Source organism: Ranitomeya variabilis, chromosome 6 (assembly GCF_051348905.1).
Source record: "Ranitomeya variabilis isolate aRanVar5 chromosome 6, aRanVar5.hap1, whole genome shotgun sequence".
In the NCBI taxonomy this organism is placed as follows: Eukaryota; Metazoa; Chordata; class Amphibia; order Anura; family Dendrobatidae; genus Ranitomeya; species Ranitomeya variabilis.
In genome coordinates, this window is record NC_135237.1 from 147772192 (window position 1) to 147788266 (window position 16075).

The following is a 16075-nucleotide window of genomic DNA, read 5'->3' on the forward strand; positions in this document are numbered from 1 at the left end:
ATGGGAGTGTGTTTTATTTTAATGGGGGCAAACACTCAGATTGAGAAGGGGGTTGTCTGAGTAATGGACAACCCTTCTGATATTAGATTGAATTGGTGGTGCACATTCCATGGTGAACATCTGCAGCAATTTACAATAAAAGTGAAGTGAATGAGGCTGGAATTTTATATGCAGTTGATGGTGCAGATTTTGAGCCAAAGCCAAACATGGATTCAAATCAAATGGTTAAAGGCAACATGTCACCAGGTTTATGTTATGTAATCTGAGAGCACCATGATGTAAAGGCGAAGATCTTGATTCCAATGATGTGCCACTTGCTGGTCCCCATGGCACACTTAGTAGTCGTAATCTCCGGTTGATTTTATTAAAACAAAAACACACAACTTCGTAAGTGACACATTACTAGAATCAGGTTGTCAGCCCCTGCATCATGCTGCTCTCAGATTATATAACAAAAACTTGCTGACAGATTCCCTATATTATAAAAGAAGGACTTTTACTTTTTCTTACTGCAATATATTTCAGATTTTTCCAGGCTTATAAATACACTTCTGGAGTTTAAATACCCATTTCCCTTTTTTTCTATTCAGTCCGACGTTTTGTCTTTCACTTTTAATATTACAAATATATAATTTAATAAAATTATTTTGTCCTACTTTTTTTTTTTTTTTTACAAAGCACATTTATTTAAAACAAAAACAAAACCTAGGAACAAAAATCCACAAATATATTTCAGTACATCATTGTTCGACCATATTATTTTTTTAACAATTAAATGTCTAAAATAAAATCTAAAAATCCAATGATTTTTATTGGTAATCTAATCTTCATCCTCTTCATCAAAAGAAAGTAAGCTGGTATTCCGAACTAGCTTTTGGCTGGATTTAGAAGACGATGATTCTTTGCTTTCGTCAGGTTTCTTTTTCTTGCTGGAGGATGCATTTAAACCTATAGACTTCTCACCCGTGGAACGTTTTGCTGGTTTTTTAAACAGAATCTTTCCATCTGCAGGGGCTGGTTCCTCATCTATAAAATAAGAAAGGCTCAAGAATTAAATACATAACTAAAACACACACATACTGTCAACATGTTTAGTTTTTTTTTTTTGCTTTTATTTTTTAAAGAGGTTGTCCACTACCCTAAGTAACTGGTTTTGCCATAAATGCTTAAGGATAATGCCCATATACATTTTCTGTCAAGTTTCAGGTTTTAAGCTTCATTTCCTGTGTCGTGACCATCAGCTCTGCTGTCATAGCAATCACTTTCTCTTCAGAGTCCTCTGCACCCTTCATACTACAATTTCCCAACATTCCTTGTGTTGGACTGCAAGCCAGCAGTGGGCACAGACCTGTAATGCCACCTAAACCCCTCACAATCTTCAAACCAGCTTCAACTCCTCTATGAGGACACTGCAGAGAATAGAACTAATGCACAAAGCAAAAGTACACGAGCCCTGACAAAGATTATCCACTACTTCTCCTCATTGATAAGAGTGATGGGATGGATGGAGACCTGAATGTATTCTTATTATACAGAGAATAAGGCAGCATATATACATTACACAAGGAATACAGCAGTGTTCGTGACCTCAAGCTGAAGCACACTTGGGTTATGCAGCAGGACAATCATCCAAAACACACCAGTAGGTCCACATCTGAATGGCTTAAGAAAAACAAAATTAAGACTTTGGAGTGGCCTAGTCAAAGTCCTGACCTTAATCCAATTGAGATGCTGTGGCACGACCTTTAAAAAGGTGGCTGAATTACAACAATTCTGCAAAGAGGAGTGCGTCAAAATTCCTCCAGAGCGTTGTAAAAGACTCATTGCCAGTTATCGCAAATAGAGATGGGAGAACCCAAACAGTAAAGTTCGGCTTCCGTACCGGACTTCTGGAGAAGTCCGTGATACTGTTCTGGTTACATGACAGCGTGACAAACACCGCTTCTGATCGGCGCTGAAATCATCCCCGCTGGTCAGAGAACCATGGTTCCCACGCTGTCAAAAGACAGCGGGAGCGCTCAGCTGTGATTGGAGGTATAAAGTTTACCTCTGGTCACTGGTGTCAGTGGAAGGGACTACAGCTCCCATCATTAAACACCTGCTGCCGCTAATAACAGCGAGAGCAGGAGCAGTGGATGGGAGTATTCATCAGCCGCTCCTGTGCTGTAAATAAATAATTAAAGAACAAAACCGGCGTGGGTTCCCCTGTATTTTTGTAAACCAGCCAGGCAAAACTCACAGCTGAGGTATGCAACCCTCAGCAGTCAGCAAGGCTAGTTATTAAGAATAGAGGGGTCCTCACTCCATATTTTTTAATTATGTAAATAAATAATTTAAAAAAAAAAGACATGGGGTCCCCCCCATTTTTGACAACCAACCTTGCTAAAGCAGACAGCTGATGGCTGGTATTCTCAGGCTGGTAAGGGTCCATGGATATTGCCCCCCTCCCCAGCCTAAAAATAGCAGCCCACAGCTGCCCAGAAAAGGCACATCTATTAGATTTTTAACAAAGATTTTACCGTGTCAGAAAACTCTTTGCAGGTGGTTATTAGATGTGACCAAGGCCCATTTTTCCACAGACAGATCCTGCATCATTTGTGTCAAACTAGTCATTTGATCCGCCATGGTATGGAGCGGATCCATAGAAAGCAGAGCAGACAAAAAAAACCCTTTTTCTGGTCAGTTATAATATCACGCTGCTGCAATGGAGGTAGGTGCAGGCTCCACTAGATGGCAGTAAAGTGGAAGCAAGACGGCACCTAAACAGAACTGACATGCAGTGCAACAGTGAGGCCACCACAGGTGGCAGCAGATTAAATCAAACAAGCGGGTAGAATCCTAAACTGTAGCGTAGTACCAAAGGCATAAGCAAACTCACGGTCAGAGACAAGCCAGGGAGTCAGTAACTGTCAGGAGAAGATAAGACAAAAGACAGAAGCAGGTCAGGATACAAGCCAAGTCAAAACCAGGGAGTAAGCACACTAAAGGGAAACACGGAGTCAAGATGGGAACAGGGTAAAACAGAGACACGGGTTCAGACAGCAAACACAGCAGGACCAATCAGAGACAGCTACAGCAGCACTAGGCAAAACCTATAACTGATATTGCCTGCAGGAAGCAGCAGCAATAAATAGCCAACCTGAACCCAGACTGAGGCTGAGAAAGGTTAACTCTTGACATGACCAGACCGGGAAAAAGGGAAAACAGGACTCAAAACCCGGTCTGGATTGTGATAATACTTTTTAAAATTGTTGTCCTTATAAATGTGTATTTACTACGGTAATTTTTTTTTCCTTTTTAATTAGTCCATTTAAGGGACTTTTATTTACTGATCTAATGCATTGCAATACACATGCACGGATATTCATACACCTGTTAGACCTGGATTCTGCTTAGGTCTAACAAGCCACCATAGCTGGCCAACCTGGAGGTCATTATTTTACCTCTGGCTGTCATGACTACGATCGCGTTATGGTGGTGCTGATGGGAGAGATTGGGAGCCCCCTCAATCTCTCACCCTTGTAAATGCTATGATCGCTATTGATCATGGCATTTAGAGATCATGGCATTTAGAGGGTTAGACAGCCAGGGGCAGTGCAGGCACCAGCCGTAGCTATTCCAGCACAGGCTCAGCTATTAGTTAAATCGAGCCCCCGGTGGAGATTGTGTGGGCACAGCTCCCGTGCTCGTCTAATCGACAACACATACTTGTACGCCCATTCATAGGACATATCAGTAAGTCCAATATCAGGAAGGGGATTAAAGACAACAATTGTTTTAAAGATACTAATGATCGATGGCCATCAGATTTTTAAGGTTATGTGCACATGTTGCGGATTTCTTGCAGAAATTTCCTGAAGAAAACCGGAAATTTTCTGCAAGAAATCCGCATTTTTTTTTTTGCGTTTTTTTTCCGTTTTTTTCGCGTTTTTTTAGCATTCTGCAAGCGTAATTAGCCTTGCAGAATGCTAAAGTTTTCCAAGCGATCTGTAGCATCGCTTGGAAAACTGACTGACAGGTTGGTCACACTTGTCAAACATAGCGTTTGACAAGTGTGACCAAATTTTTCCTATAGATGCAGCTTATGCAGCATCTATAGTAAAAGATAGAATGTTTAAAAATAATAAAAAAAATAAAAAAATGCTTATACTCACCCAGACATCTCCTCACCGGCGTCCGTTCCTCTTCCTATAGCTGGTCTGTGCGCACAGGACCTTCCGTGACGTCACGGTCACGTGAGCGGTCACATGACCGCTCACGACCAATCACAGGACAGTGACGTCATCGGCAGGTCTTTCACCGCACACCAGCTACAGGAACCGAAGCGACAGCGTGCAGTGGAGGCGGGAAGACATCGAGGGTGAGTATAGGACTGTTTTTTATTTTAATTCTTATTTTTTGACCAATTATATGGTGCCCAGTGCGTGGAGGAGAGTCTCCTCTCCTCCACCCTGGGTACCAACCGCACATAATCTGCTTACTTCCTGCATCGTGGGCACAGCCCCGTGCGGGAAGTAAGCAGATCAATGGACCCCTAGGTGTGCGGAATCCCCTGCAATTCCGCATTTTAATGAACATGTTGCTTTTTTTTCTGCGATGCGATTTTTTTCGCGGAAAAAAAGGCTACATTTGCACAAAAAATGCGGAATACACTTAAAATAATAGGAGGCATATGTAAGCGTTTTTTTCGCGTTTTTATCACGTTTTTATAGCGAAAAAACGCGAAAAATACTTAACGTGTGCACATGGCCTAAATCTTACGGACATTATGGAAGGCAAATTTAAGACATATGCTGCCAGACAGTGTATGTTATTACCCTTACTAGCTCCAACAACCAAGTTGATAATTATCTATCCTTGACACTGTGCCATTTTATAATCCAAGAGATAACACAACAAAAAACATGGATTATCGTGATCTGTTAGACCTGAATGCCAGGACCTCCATAGATCCTGAAATCGAAGGAGAAGCAATACACCCAGCCACTCAATGCACTAGGAAATACCAAACCAGCTTATTCACTAAATGAGAACAGTGTTACTGTTCTGTGTACATCAGCCGGTTGTCAGGACCACTACACAGGGAATACGTCACAGTCCCTTGTTTTTTGTGATCAATAGGAATCACAATCATACCATATGGAAATTATTTAGCAGGTGTAATATTTTTTTTTTTTTTTTTTTTTTAACTTCTCCTTCATACCATAATAGTACATGCAAAATTTTACATTTAGGGGGGCTTCGGCTAAGGAACTTTTTTATATGTTTTGTTTGCAATTAAGTCAAGCCGTCTAAGCTAGTCCCTTGCCAATGATAGAGGAGCTGAACCACCTTTTCTGTTGACAGATACTGCTACAAAACTATGGTAGGAACTTGCAAAAAAAGTAAAAGTAAAATATCCAGCTCATTTTTTAACCCCTTCATGACCCAGCCTATTTTGGCCTTAATGACCTGGCCGTTTTTTGCAATTCTGACCAGTGTCCCTTTATGAGGTAATAACTCTGGAACGCTTCAACGTATCCTATCGGTTCTGAGATTCTTTTTTCGTGACATATTGGGCTTCATGTTAGTGGTAAATTTAGGTCGATAATTTCTGCGTTTATTTGTGAAAAAAACGGAAATTTGGCGAAAATTTTGAAAATATTGCAATTTTCACATTTTGAATTTTTATTCTGTTAAACCAGAGAGTTATGTGACACAAAATAGTTAATAAATAACATTTCCCACATGTCTACTTTACATCAGCACAATTTTGGAAACAAAATTTTTTTTTGCTAGGAAGTTATAAGGGTTAAAATTTGACCAGTGATTTCTCATTTTTACAACAAAATTTACAAAACCATTTTTTTTAGGGACCACCTCACATTTGAAGTCATTTTGAGGGTTCTATATGGCTGAAAATACCCAAAAGTGACAGCATTCTAAAAACTGCACCCCTCAAGGTGCTCAAAACCACATTCAAGAAGTTTATTAACCCTTCAGGTGTTTCACAGCAGCAGAAGCAACATGGAAGGAAAAAATGAACATTTAACTTTTTAGTCACAAAAATGATGTTTTAGCAACAATTTTTTTATTTTCCCAAGGGTAAAAGGAGAAACTGGACCACGAACGATGTTGTCCAATTTGTCCTGAGTACGCTGATACCTCATATGTGGGGATAAACCACTGTTTGGGCGCACGGCAGGGCTCGGAAGGGAAGGAGCGCCATTTGACTTTTTGAATGAAAAATTGGCTCCAATCTTTAGCGGACACCATGTCGCGTTTGGAGAGCCCCCGTGTGCCTAAACATTGGAGCTCCCCCACAAGTGATCCCATTTTTGGAAACTAGACCCCCCAAGGAACTTATCTAGAAGCATAGTGAGCACTTTAAACCCCAAGGTGCTTCACAAATTGATCCGTAAAAATGAAAAAGTACTTTTTTTCACAAAAAAATTATTTTAGCCTCAATTTTTTCATTTTCACATCGGCAACAGGATAAAATGGATCCTAAAATTTGTTGGACAATTTCTCCTGAGTACGCCGATACCTCATATGTGGGGGTAAACCACTGTTTGGGCACATGGTAAGGCTCGGAAGGGAAGGAGCGCCATTTGACTTTTTGAATGAAAAATTATCTCCATCGCTAGCGGACACCATGTCACGTTTGGAGAGCCCCTGTGTGCCTAAACATTGGAGCTACCCCTCAAGTGATCCCATTTTGGAAACTAGACCCCCCAAGGAACTTATCTAGAAGCATAATGAGCACTTTAAACCCTCAGGTTGCTTCACAAATTGATCCGTAAAAATGAAAAAGTACTTTTTTTTTCACACAAAATTTCTTTTAGCCTCAATTTTTTCATTTTCACATGGGCAACAGGATAAAATGGATCCTAAAATTTGTTGGGCAATTTTTCCTGAGGACGCCGATACCTCATATGTGGGGGTAAACCACTGTTTGGGTGCACGGCAAGGCTTGGAAGGGGAGGCGCGCCATTTGACTTTTTGAATGGAAAATTAGCTCCAATAGTTAACGGACACCATGTCGCGTTTGGAGAGCTCCTGTGTGCCTAAACAATGGAGCTCCCCTACAAGTGACCCCATTTTGGAAACTAGACCCCCCAAGGAACTTATCTGAATGAATAGTGAGCACTTAAAACCCCCAGGTGCTTCACAGAAGTTTATAACGCAGAGCCATGAAAATAAAAAATAATTTTTCTTTCATCAAAAATGATTATTAGCCCGGAATTTTTTATTTTTCCAAGGGTAATAGGAGAAATTGGACCCCAAATGTTGTTGTCCAGTTTGTCCTGAGTACGATGATACCCCATATGTGGGGGTAAACCATTGTTTGAGCTCACGGCAGGGCTTGGAAGGGAAGGCACGTCATTTGGCTTTTTGAATGGAAAATTAGCTCCAATCATTAGCGGACACCATGTCGCGTTTGGAGAGCTCCTGTGTGCCTAAACATTGGAGCTCCCCCACAAGTGACCCCATTTTGGAAACTAGACCTCCCAAGGAACTAATCTAGATGTGTGGTGAGCACTTTGAACCCCCAAGTGCTTCACAGAAGTTTATAACGCAGAGCCATGAAAATAAAAAATAATTTTTCTTTTCTCAAAAATGATTTTTTAGCCCACAATTTTTTATTTTCCCAAGGGTAACAGGAGAAATTGGACCCCAAAAGTTGTTGTCGAGTTTCTCCTGAGTACACTGATACCCCATATGTGGGGGTAAACCACTGTTTTGGCACACGTCGGGGTTCGGAAAGGAAGTAGTGACGTTTTGAAATGCAGACTTTGATGGAATGCTCTGCGGGCGTCAGGTTGCGTTTGCAGAGCCCCTGATGTGCCTAAACAGTGGAAACCCCTCAATTCTAACTTCAACACTAACCCCAACACACCCCTAACCCTAATCCCAACTGTAGCCATAACCCTAATCACAACCCTAACCCACCCCTAACCACAACCCTAACCCCAACACACCATTAACCCTAATCCCAACCCTAACCCTAACCCTAATCACAACCCTAACCCTAATCCCAACCCTAACCACAACTGTAACCCCAACACACCCCTAACCCTATCCGTAACCCTAACCACAAGCCTAATCTTAACCCTATTTCCAACCCTAGCCCTAATTACAACCCTAACCATAAGGCTATGTGCCCACGTTGCGGATTTGTGTGAGATTTTTCAGCACACTTTTTGAAAAATACGCATGTAAAAGGCACTGCATTTTACCTGCGGATTTACAGCGGATTTCCAGTGTTTTTTGTGCGGATTTCATCTGTGGATTCCTATTGAGGAACAGGTGTAAAACACTGCGGAATCCGCACAAAGAATTGACATGCTGCGGAAAATACAACACAGCGTTTCCGCGCGGTATTTTCCGCACCATGGGTACAGCGAATTTGGTTTTCCATAGGTTTACATGGTACTGTAAACCTGATGGAACACTGCTACGAATTTGCAGCGGCCAATCCGCTGCGGATCCGCAGCCAAATCCGCTGCGGATCCGCAGCCAAATCCGCACCGTGTGCATATAGCCTAATTCTAACCCTAACCCTAACCCTAGTTCTAACCCTAATTCTAGCCGAAACCCTAACCCTAAGGCCAGGTTCACACTGCGCTAGCAGCAGCCCGTTCAGCACATACGTTAACGGGCTGCTGCTAGCGCAAGTGGCGACGTTTGCATCGCGCTAGCGCAGATAGAGCATCTGCTAGCTCTATCTGCGCTAGCAGTGACGGACCCGGAAACGCTGCAGTCCACCTCTCCGGGTCCATCACTCAATGACGGCACATCCCTAGCGCACAGCCATTTTGGGCGTGCGCTTGTGATGCGTCCGACATTGCTGTCAATGGCGGCTGTAACGGACTACGTTATAGCGCGTTTATGCCGCGGTGTAACGTAGTCCGTCAAACGGACTGCTTAGACGCAGTGTGAACTAACCCTAACCCAACCCTAACCCTAACCCTAACCCTAGTGGGGCAAAGTAAAAAAAAAAAATTCTTTATTTTATTTTTGTCCCTACCTATGGGGGTGATAAAGGGGGGGGGTTATTTTTTTTTTTTTATTTTGATCGCTGTGATAGAACCTATTACAGCGATCAAAATGTATCTGTAACGAATCTGCCGGCCGGCAGATTCGGTGGGCGCACTGCGCATGCGCCCGCCATTTTGGAAGATGGCGGCGCCCATCGAACAGACGGACCGACACCGGGAGGGACACAGGTCGGTAAGTATGAAGGGGGGGTGATCGGAAAGCGGGGGGGGGGGAGCGGACAGCGTGGGGAGCGCACAGGAGGACGGAGGGGAGCGGGGGGCACTATATGACAGGACGGAGGACCGGAGGGGAGGAGATCGGTGGCGGTGGGGGGGGGCTGATCACGATCTCCAGCCATGGCTGATGCTATTGCAGCATCGGCCATGGCTGGATTGTAATATTTCACCAATTTTCATTGGTGAAATATTACTATCGCTCTGATTGAAAGTGAAAGTGAAACGTCACTTTCAACAGCCAATCAGAGCGATCGTAGCCACGGGGGGGCAAAGCCACCCCCCCGGGCTAAAGTACCACTCCCCCTGTCCCTGCAGGCCGGGTGAAATTACAGTTAACCCTTTCACCCGGCCTGCAGGAGCGCGATCCGGCCATGACGCATATGCTGCGTCACAGGTCGGATTGGCACAGGTTTTCATGACGCATACGCTGCGTCAAAGGTCGGGAAGGGGTTAAGAAATTATGCACAAAGCCAAAAACTTTTGTTCACAAGCTCTTTAAAATTAAAACAATAAAATAAATAATTCTGCATGCCACATCACATAGAAATTCTCCCCGAGAAGCAGCACTTTTCTAAAGAGGAAAGAATGCCTTACAAAAGCACCAAGTGGCTGCATAAAAACATGTGGAAATTCTGGCAACAGCGGTAGCATACTCTTGTTGTATGGGGTAGCTAGATGTGTTGAAAGTCTCCGCAGGTTCTACTGTCCTACACACATGACGATTACACACCATTGGTAAAATGCTAGGTTTTGTTATGAAAAAAATCATACCAAAAATAATCATTTACAAACTTTTTTTTACTACCAGTATCACCCAGAATCTGTTGAGGATGAACTTTTTGGCCATAATTCCAAAACGTATGTTTTCTGCAAAGACAACAATGCACATCTCAAAAGAACACTATACCCACAGTGAAGCATTGCGAAGACAGCATTATGCTTTGGGGATGTATTTCAGCAGCTGGAATTGGGGCTTTAGTCAAGGTGGTGGGAATTATGAACAGGAACAAATCTCCGTCAATTTTACAACAAATCTTTCAGGCCTCTGCAAAAAAGCTGAAGATGAAGAGTAATTACCCTTTCAGTACAACAGTGGCCAAAAGCATAACCCCAAATCAACAAAAGAATGGCTTTGCCAGAAGAAGATCAAAGTTTTGGAAATGCCCAGCGCAGACCTGAATCCAATTAAAACTCTTAGTTGACCTGAAGAGGGCGCTGTACTCTGGCGATGCCCTCGGAATCTGACATATTTGGAGCGTAGTTGAATGGAAGAGTGGGTAAAGAGTACAAATTCTAGATGTGACATGCTAATAGGCTCCTACCCAAAAATAATGTATAGTGTCATAAATTCAAAGGATACTTCAACAAGGTATTAGTTAAAGGGTGAGCAGATTTATGCAACCACATTATTTTAGTTTGTTTTTTTTACATGAAAATATTTCAGTTTGTTTTTCAATTGAATTGAACAGATTATAGGTAACATTAAAGATAGAAAAAGTTTTGAAATGATTCTTCTTGGCATAATTGCATGAGGCCCCCCACAGTCTCCCCATAAACTGCATGAGTCCCACACAGCCTTCTTATATACAGCATGAGCCCCACAGTCTCTCCACATACTGAATGAGGCCCCACACAACCTCCCATATACTGCATGAGGCCCCCACAGCCTCCCCATATATTGCATGAGTATATAGCCTTCCCATAGCCTCACCATGTGCAGCATGTCACCCCCAAAGCCTCCCCATGTACAGCATGATACCCCCATAGCCTCCCCCTTGTGAAGCATGTCATCCCCATGGCCTACCCATGTGCTGAATGTCACCCCCATAGAATCCCCAAGTTCACCCCCATAGAATCCCCACGTTCACCGTCCATAGAATCCCCACGTTCACCCCCATAGAATCCCAACGTTCACCCCCATAGAATCCCCACGTTCACCCCCATAGAATCCCCACGTTCACCCCCACAGAATCCCCACGTTCATACACAAAAAAAAAAATCACACCACGTACTCACCTCGGTCCCGTTCCCAGGCGCCCTACTTCTGCTTCTGTCTCCAATGCGCTGACTCTCCGGCAGTACACAGGTGACGCAATGACATGACGTCATCGCTTCACCTGTTTCACACGCTGATTGGTGGAGGAAGTGGCCAGAGGCCCCGCCTTCACCAATACTGACTGCAGGAGACAGCAAGCGAGCGGGCGGGTACGGTGTGGCCCACGGACCTTAGGTTTTCAGCCCCACAGCCATCTTGTTTTCCAAGGCTTTATTATTTTTTAACAAGTATGAGGAACAGGGGAGGAAAAAGAGCGGAGGGGGGGGGGGGGGTAAGGGTGGACAGGAAAAAAAAAGGGAAGTGAAACAAGCAAATCACACAATAAAGTGCGGAGAGGCTACAGTAAGCCTTAATGAAGCAAGGGACGCAGCCCTTGGACAAACTGTCTAATAACTGTTCGTTATATAAAATACAATGTATAACGTAAGCAGGAAACAGGTACATTTTAACTCGTATAGAGGAAGAGTCAAGCCCTTGAGCTAGGCATACTTTGACTCATGAAAAGCAAGGGTCATGTCCCTTGGACGGGCTGTTAATTCTAACAGCAAGATTAGTGCAGAGGCTATATAAGTAGAGAGCTCCCAGGCGAGGCAAATATGCTATCAGGGAGGAATTAGGTGTGAGGCAGGCGCCATCTTATGTTACCTTATGGTAGTGAAAGTGAGTTGAGGTAGCAGCAGACATTCAAGGAGGAAAAAACTGGTCCCACTTATACCATTTCTGGTAGAACTTGCTAAACTCGTTATTGGATAAAGCGAATTTGAGTTCGAGGTCCCTGTGTTGCGACATTAATTTAATTATAGTGGTTTCGTTGGGGGGGTCGTGTTTTTCCAGTGGTATGCTATGGAGTTTTTGGCGACCATGCATAGGTGTAAGATTATTTTTACCAGAGAACTGTCTAGGAGGTGGGTGTCCAATGAGAGGAGAGCTAGTTGAGGAGAAAGGGTGACTGTAGGGCCTGGAAGTTTGGCGATTATCGAGATGTTTGACCAGAAGGTAGTAGCAATGGGGCAGTTCCAGAAAACGTGTAGCAACTCACCCCTGTGTCCGCAATTTCTCCAGCAGAGAGGGGAGATGGACAGGTTTATGTGTGAGAGTCTAATTGGGGTGTAGTACCATCTGGAACAAATTTTGAAATGGGATTCTAAAAGGGACATAGAGATTGTGGAGGAGTATGTGGTTGAAAAAGCCTCTTCCCAGTCGTCTGTGGAAGCGGATAAGTTTAGGGACTTCTCCCAGGCTAGGATATAAGCATTTTTTACAAAAAAGGTGTCTTTATTGAAGCAGTCGTAAATAAACTTATGGCCCCAGAATATTTGGTGGTTTAGGTTGGTTAAGATTTTTAAAGATGGCTCCGAAAATCTAAGTTTGAGGCCTAGAAAAAGTTTAACGTTTTCCCTCAATACAATGTATTCAAGGAAGGAGGATGAGGGTGCGTTGAAGTTGGACTTTAGGGAGCTGAAATTCAAAAGATTAGGAACATCCGAAATGTCCCCCAGGGTTAGGATTTTTAGGTCGGCCCAGAAGGGGGGCAGAGGTAGGTTAAAATATGAGTAGATAAATGCGAGAGGTAGCTTATGGAGAGTGGATCTGTTTTGGCTGCGGCCCTCTACTCTGGATACTCTGGACCAGGCAAGGGAAATTGCTTGGAATACTGGTTGCTTAGAGGTGTTTAGGTGGGAGCTAGCTATGGCTTTAACCCCTTCCCGACCCATGACGCCACATAGGCGTCATGAAAACCCGTGCCAATCCGATCCATGACGCCTATGTGGCGTCATGGAATGATCGCGTCCCTGCAGATCGGGTGAAGGGGTTAACTCCTATTTTACCCGATCTGCAGGGAGAGGGGGAGTGGTGCTTCAGCCCAGGGGGGGTGGCTTCACCCCCCCGTGGCTACGATCGCTCTGATTGGCTGTTGAAAGTGAAACTGCCAATCAGAGCGATTTGTAATATTTCACCTAAAAAACAGGTGAAATATTACAATCCAGCCATGGCCGATGCTGCAATATCATCGGCCATGGCTGGAAAACCTGAAGTGACCACCCCCCACCCCACCGATCACCCCCCCACCGCTCCGTTATGGGGTCCGGTCCCCTCCGTCCTGTGCTCCGCTGCCCCGTGCTCCTGCCCGCTCCCCCGTCCTGCTGTCCGCTCCCCCCGTCCTCCGATCACCCCCCCTGTGCTCAGATCCACCCCCCCACCACCCCTTCATACTTACCGATCCTCCCGGTGTCCGGCCGTCTCCTCGCTGGGCGCCGCCATCTTCCAAAATGGCGGGCGCATGCTCAGTACGCCCGCCGGCCGGCAGATTCCTTACAGGTACATTTTGATCGCTGTGGTAGGTTCTACCACAGCGATCAAAATAAAAAAAATAATAAATAAACCCCCCCCCTTTATCACCCCCATAGATAGGGACAATAATAAAATAAAGAAAATATATATATTTTTTTTTTCCCACTGTGGTTAGGGTTAGAACTAGGGTTAGGGTTAGAACTAGGGTTAGGGTTACGGGTAGGGTTAGGGTTATGGCATGTGCGGATTTGGCAGCGGATCCGCAGCGGATCGGCCGCGGATCCGCAGCGGATCGGCCGCGGATCCGCAGCGGATCGGCCGCGGATCCGCAGCGGATTGGCCGCTGCGAATTCGTAGCAGTTTTCCATCAGGTTTACAGTACCGTGTACACCTATGGAAAACCAAATATGCTGTGCCCATGGTGCGGAAAATTCCGTGCAGAAACGCTGCGTTGTATTTTCCACAGCATGTCAATTCTTTGTGCGGATTCCGCAGCGTTTTACACCTGTTCCTCAATAGGAATCCGCAGGTGAAATCCGCACAAAAAAACACTGGAAATCTGCTGTAAATCCGCAGGTAAAACGCAGTGCCTTTTACTTGCAGATTTTTCAAAAGTCGTGCGGAAAAATCTCACACGAATCCGCTACGTGGGCACATACCCTTAGGGTTAGGGTTGGAATTAGGGCTAGGGTTGGAATTAGGGTTACGGGTGTGTTGGGGTTAGGGTTGTGGTTAGGGGTGTGTTGGGGTTAGGGTTGTGATTAGGGTTATGGCTACAGTTGGGATTAGGATTAGGGGTGTGTTGGGGTTAGTGTTGAAGTTAGAAATGAGGGGTTTCCACTGTTAGGGCACATCAGGGGTCTCCAAACGCAACATGGCGCCACCATTGATTCCAGCCAATCTTGCATTCAAAAAGTCAAATGGTGCTCCCTCCCTTCCAAGCCCCGACGTGTGCCCAAACAGTGGTTTACCCCCACATTTGGGGTACCAGCGTACTCAGGACAAACTGGGCAACAACTGTTGGGGTCCAATTTCTCCTGTTACCCTTGCAAAAATAAAAAATTACTTGCTAAGACATAATTTTTGAGGAAAGAAGAATTATTTTTTATTTTCACGGCTCTGCGTTGTAAACTTCTGTGAAGCACTTGGAGGTTGAACGTGCTCATCACACATCTAGATAAGTTCCTTGGGGGGTCTAGTTTCCAAAATGGGGTCACTTGTGGGGTGTTTCTACTGTTTAGGCACATCAGGGGCTCTGCAAATGCAACGTGACGCCCGCAGACCATTCCATCAAAGTCTGCATTTCAAATGTCACTACTTCCCTTCCGAGCCCTGACGTGCGCCCAAACAGTGGTTTACCCCCACATATGGGGTATCACTGTACTCACAACAAACTGGGCAACAAACATTGGGGCCCAATTTCTCCTGTTACCCTTGTGAAAATAAAAAATTGCTTGCTAAAACATCTTTTTTGAGGAAAGAAAAATGATTTTTTATTTTCACGGCTCTGCGTTGTAAACTTCTGTGAAGCACTTGGGGGTTGAATGTGCTCACCACACATCTAGATAAGTTCCTTGGGGGGTCTAGTTTCCAAAATGGAGTCACTTGTGGGGAGTTCCTACTGTTTAGGCACATCAGGGGCTCTGCAAATGCAACGTGACGCCCGCAGAGCATTCCATCAAAGTCTGCATTCCAAAACGTCACTACTTCCCTTCCGAGCCCCGGCATGTGCCCAAACAGTGGTTTATCCCCACATATGGGGTATCACCGTACTCAGGAGAAACTGGACAACAACTTTTGGGGTCCAATTTCTCCTGTTACCCTTGCAAAAATAAAAAATTCTGGGCTAAAAAAATATTTTTGAGGAAAGGAAACACATTTATTATTTTCACGGCTCTGCGTTATAAACTTCTGCGAAGCACTTGGGGGTTCAAAGTGCTCACCACACATCTAGATTAGTTCCTTGGGAGGTCTAGTTTCCAAAATGGGGTCACTTGTTAGGGAGCTCCAATGTTTAGGCACACAGGGGCTCTCCAAACGTGACATGGTGTCCGCTAATGATTGGAGCTAATTTTCCATTCAAAAAGCCAAATGGCGTGCCTTCCCTTCCGAGCCCTGCCGTGTGCCCAAACAGTGGTTTACCCCCACATATGGGGTATCATCGTACTCAGGACAAACTGGACAACAACATTTTGGGTCCAATTTCTCCTATTACCCTTGGAAAATTAAAAAATCCTGGGCTAAAACTCATTTTTGAGGAAAGAAAAATTATTTTTTTATTTTCACGGCTCTGCGTTATAAACTTCTGTGAAGCACCTGGGGGTTATAAGTGCTCACTATGCATCTAGATAAGTTCCTTGGGGGGTCTAGTTTCCAAAATGGGGTCACGTGTAGGGGAGCTCCAATGTTTAGGCACACAGGGGCTCTCCAAACGCGACATGGTGTTCGCTAACGATTGGAGCTAATTTTC

The 16075-nt window shown here is 44.5% G+C and overlaps 1 protein-coding gene across 4 annotated transcripts in view; it reads right to left on the reverse strand.

The window, feature by feature from the left end:
* Positions 1–792: 792 nt before the first annotated feature.
* The window catches only part of KIAA1143 (KIAA1143 ortholog), a 40740-nt gene continuing 25457 nt past the window's right edge, over positions 793–16075 (reverse strand). For all 4 annotated transcript variants that reach the window (XM_077269094.1, XM_077269097.1, XM_077269095.1 and 1 more), the window contains exon 4: positions 793–1026. In XM_077269094.1, coding sequence (XP_077125209.1) covers positions 821–1026 — 206 coding nt within the window. In that variant the 3' untranslated portion in view covers positions 793–820. The remainder of the gene's footprint in view (positions 1027–16075) is intronic.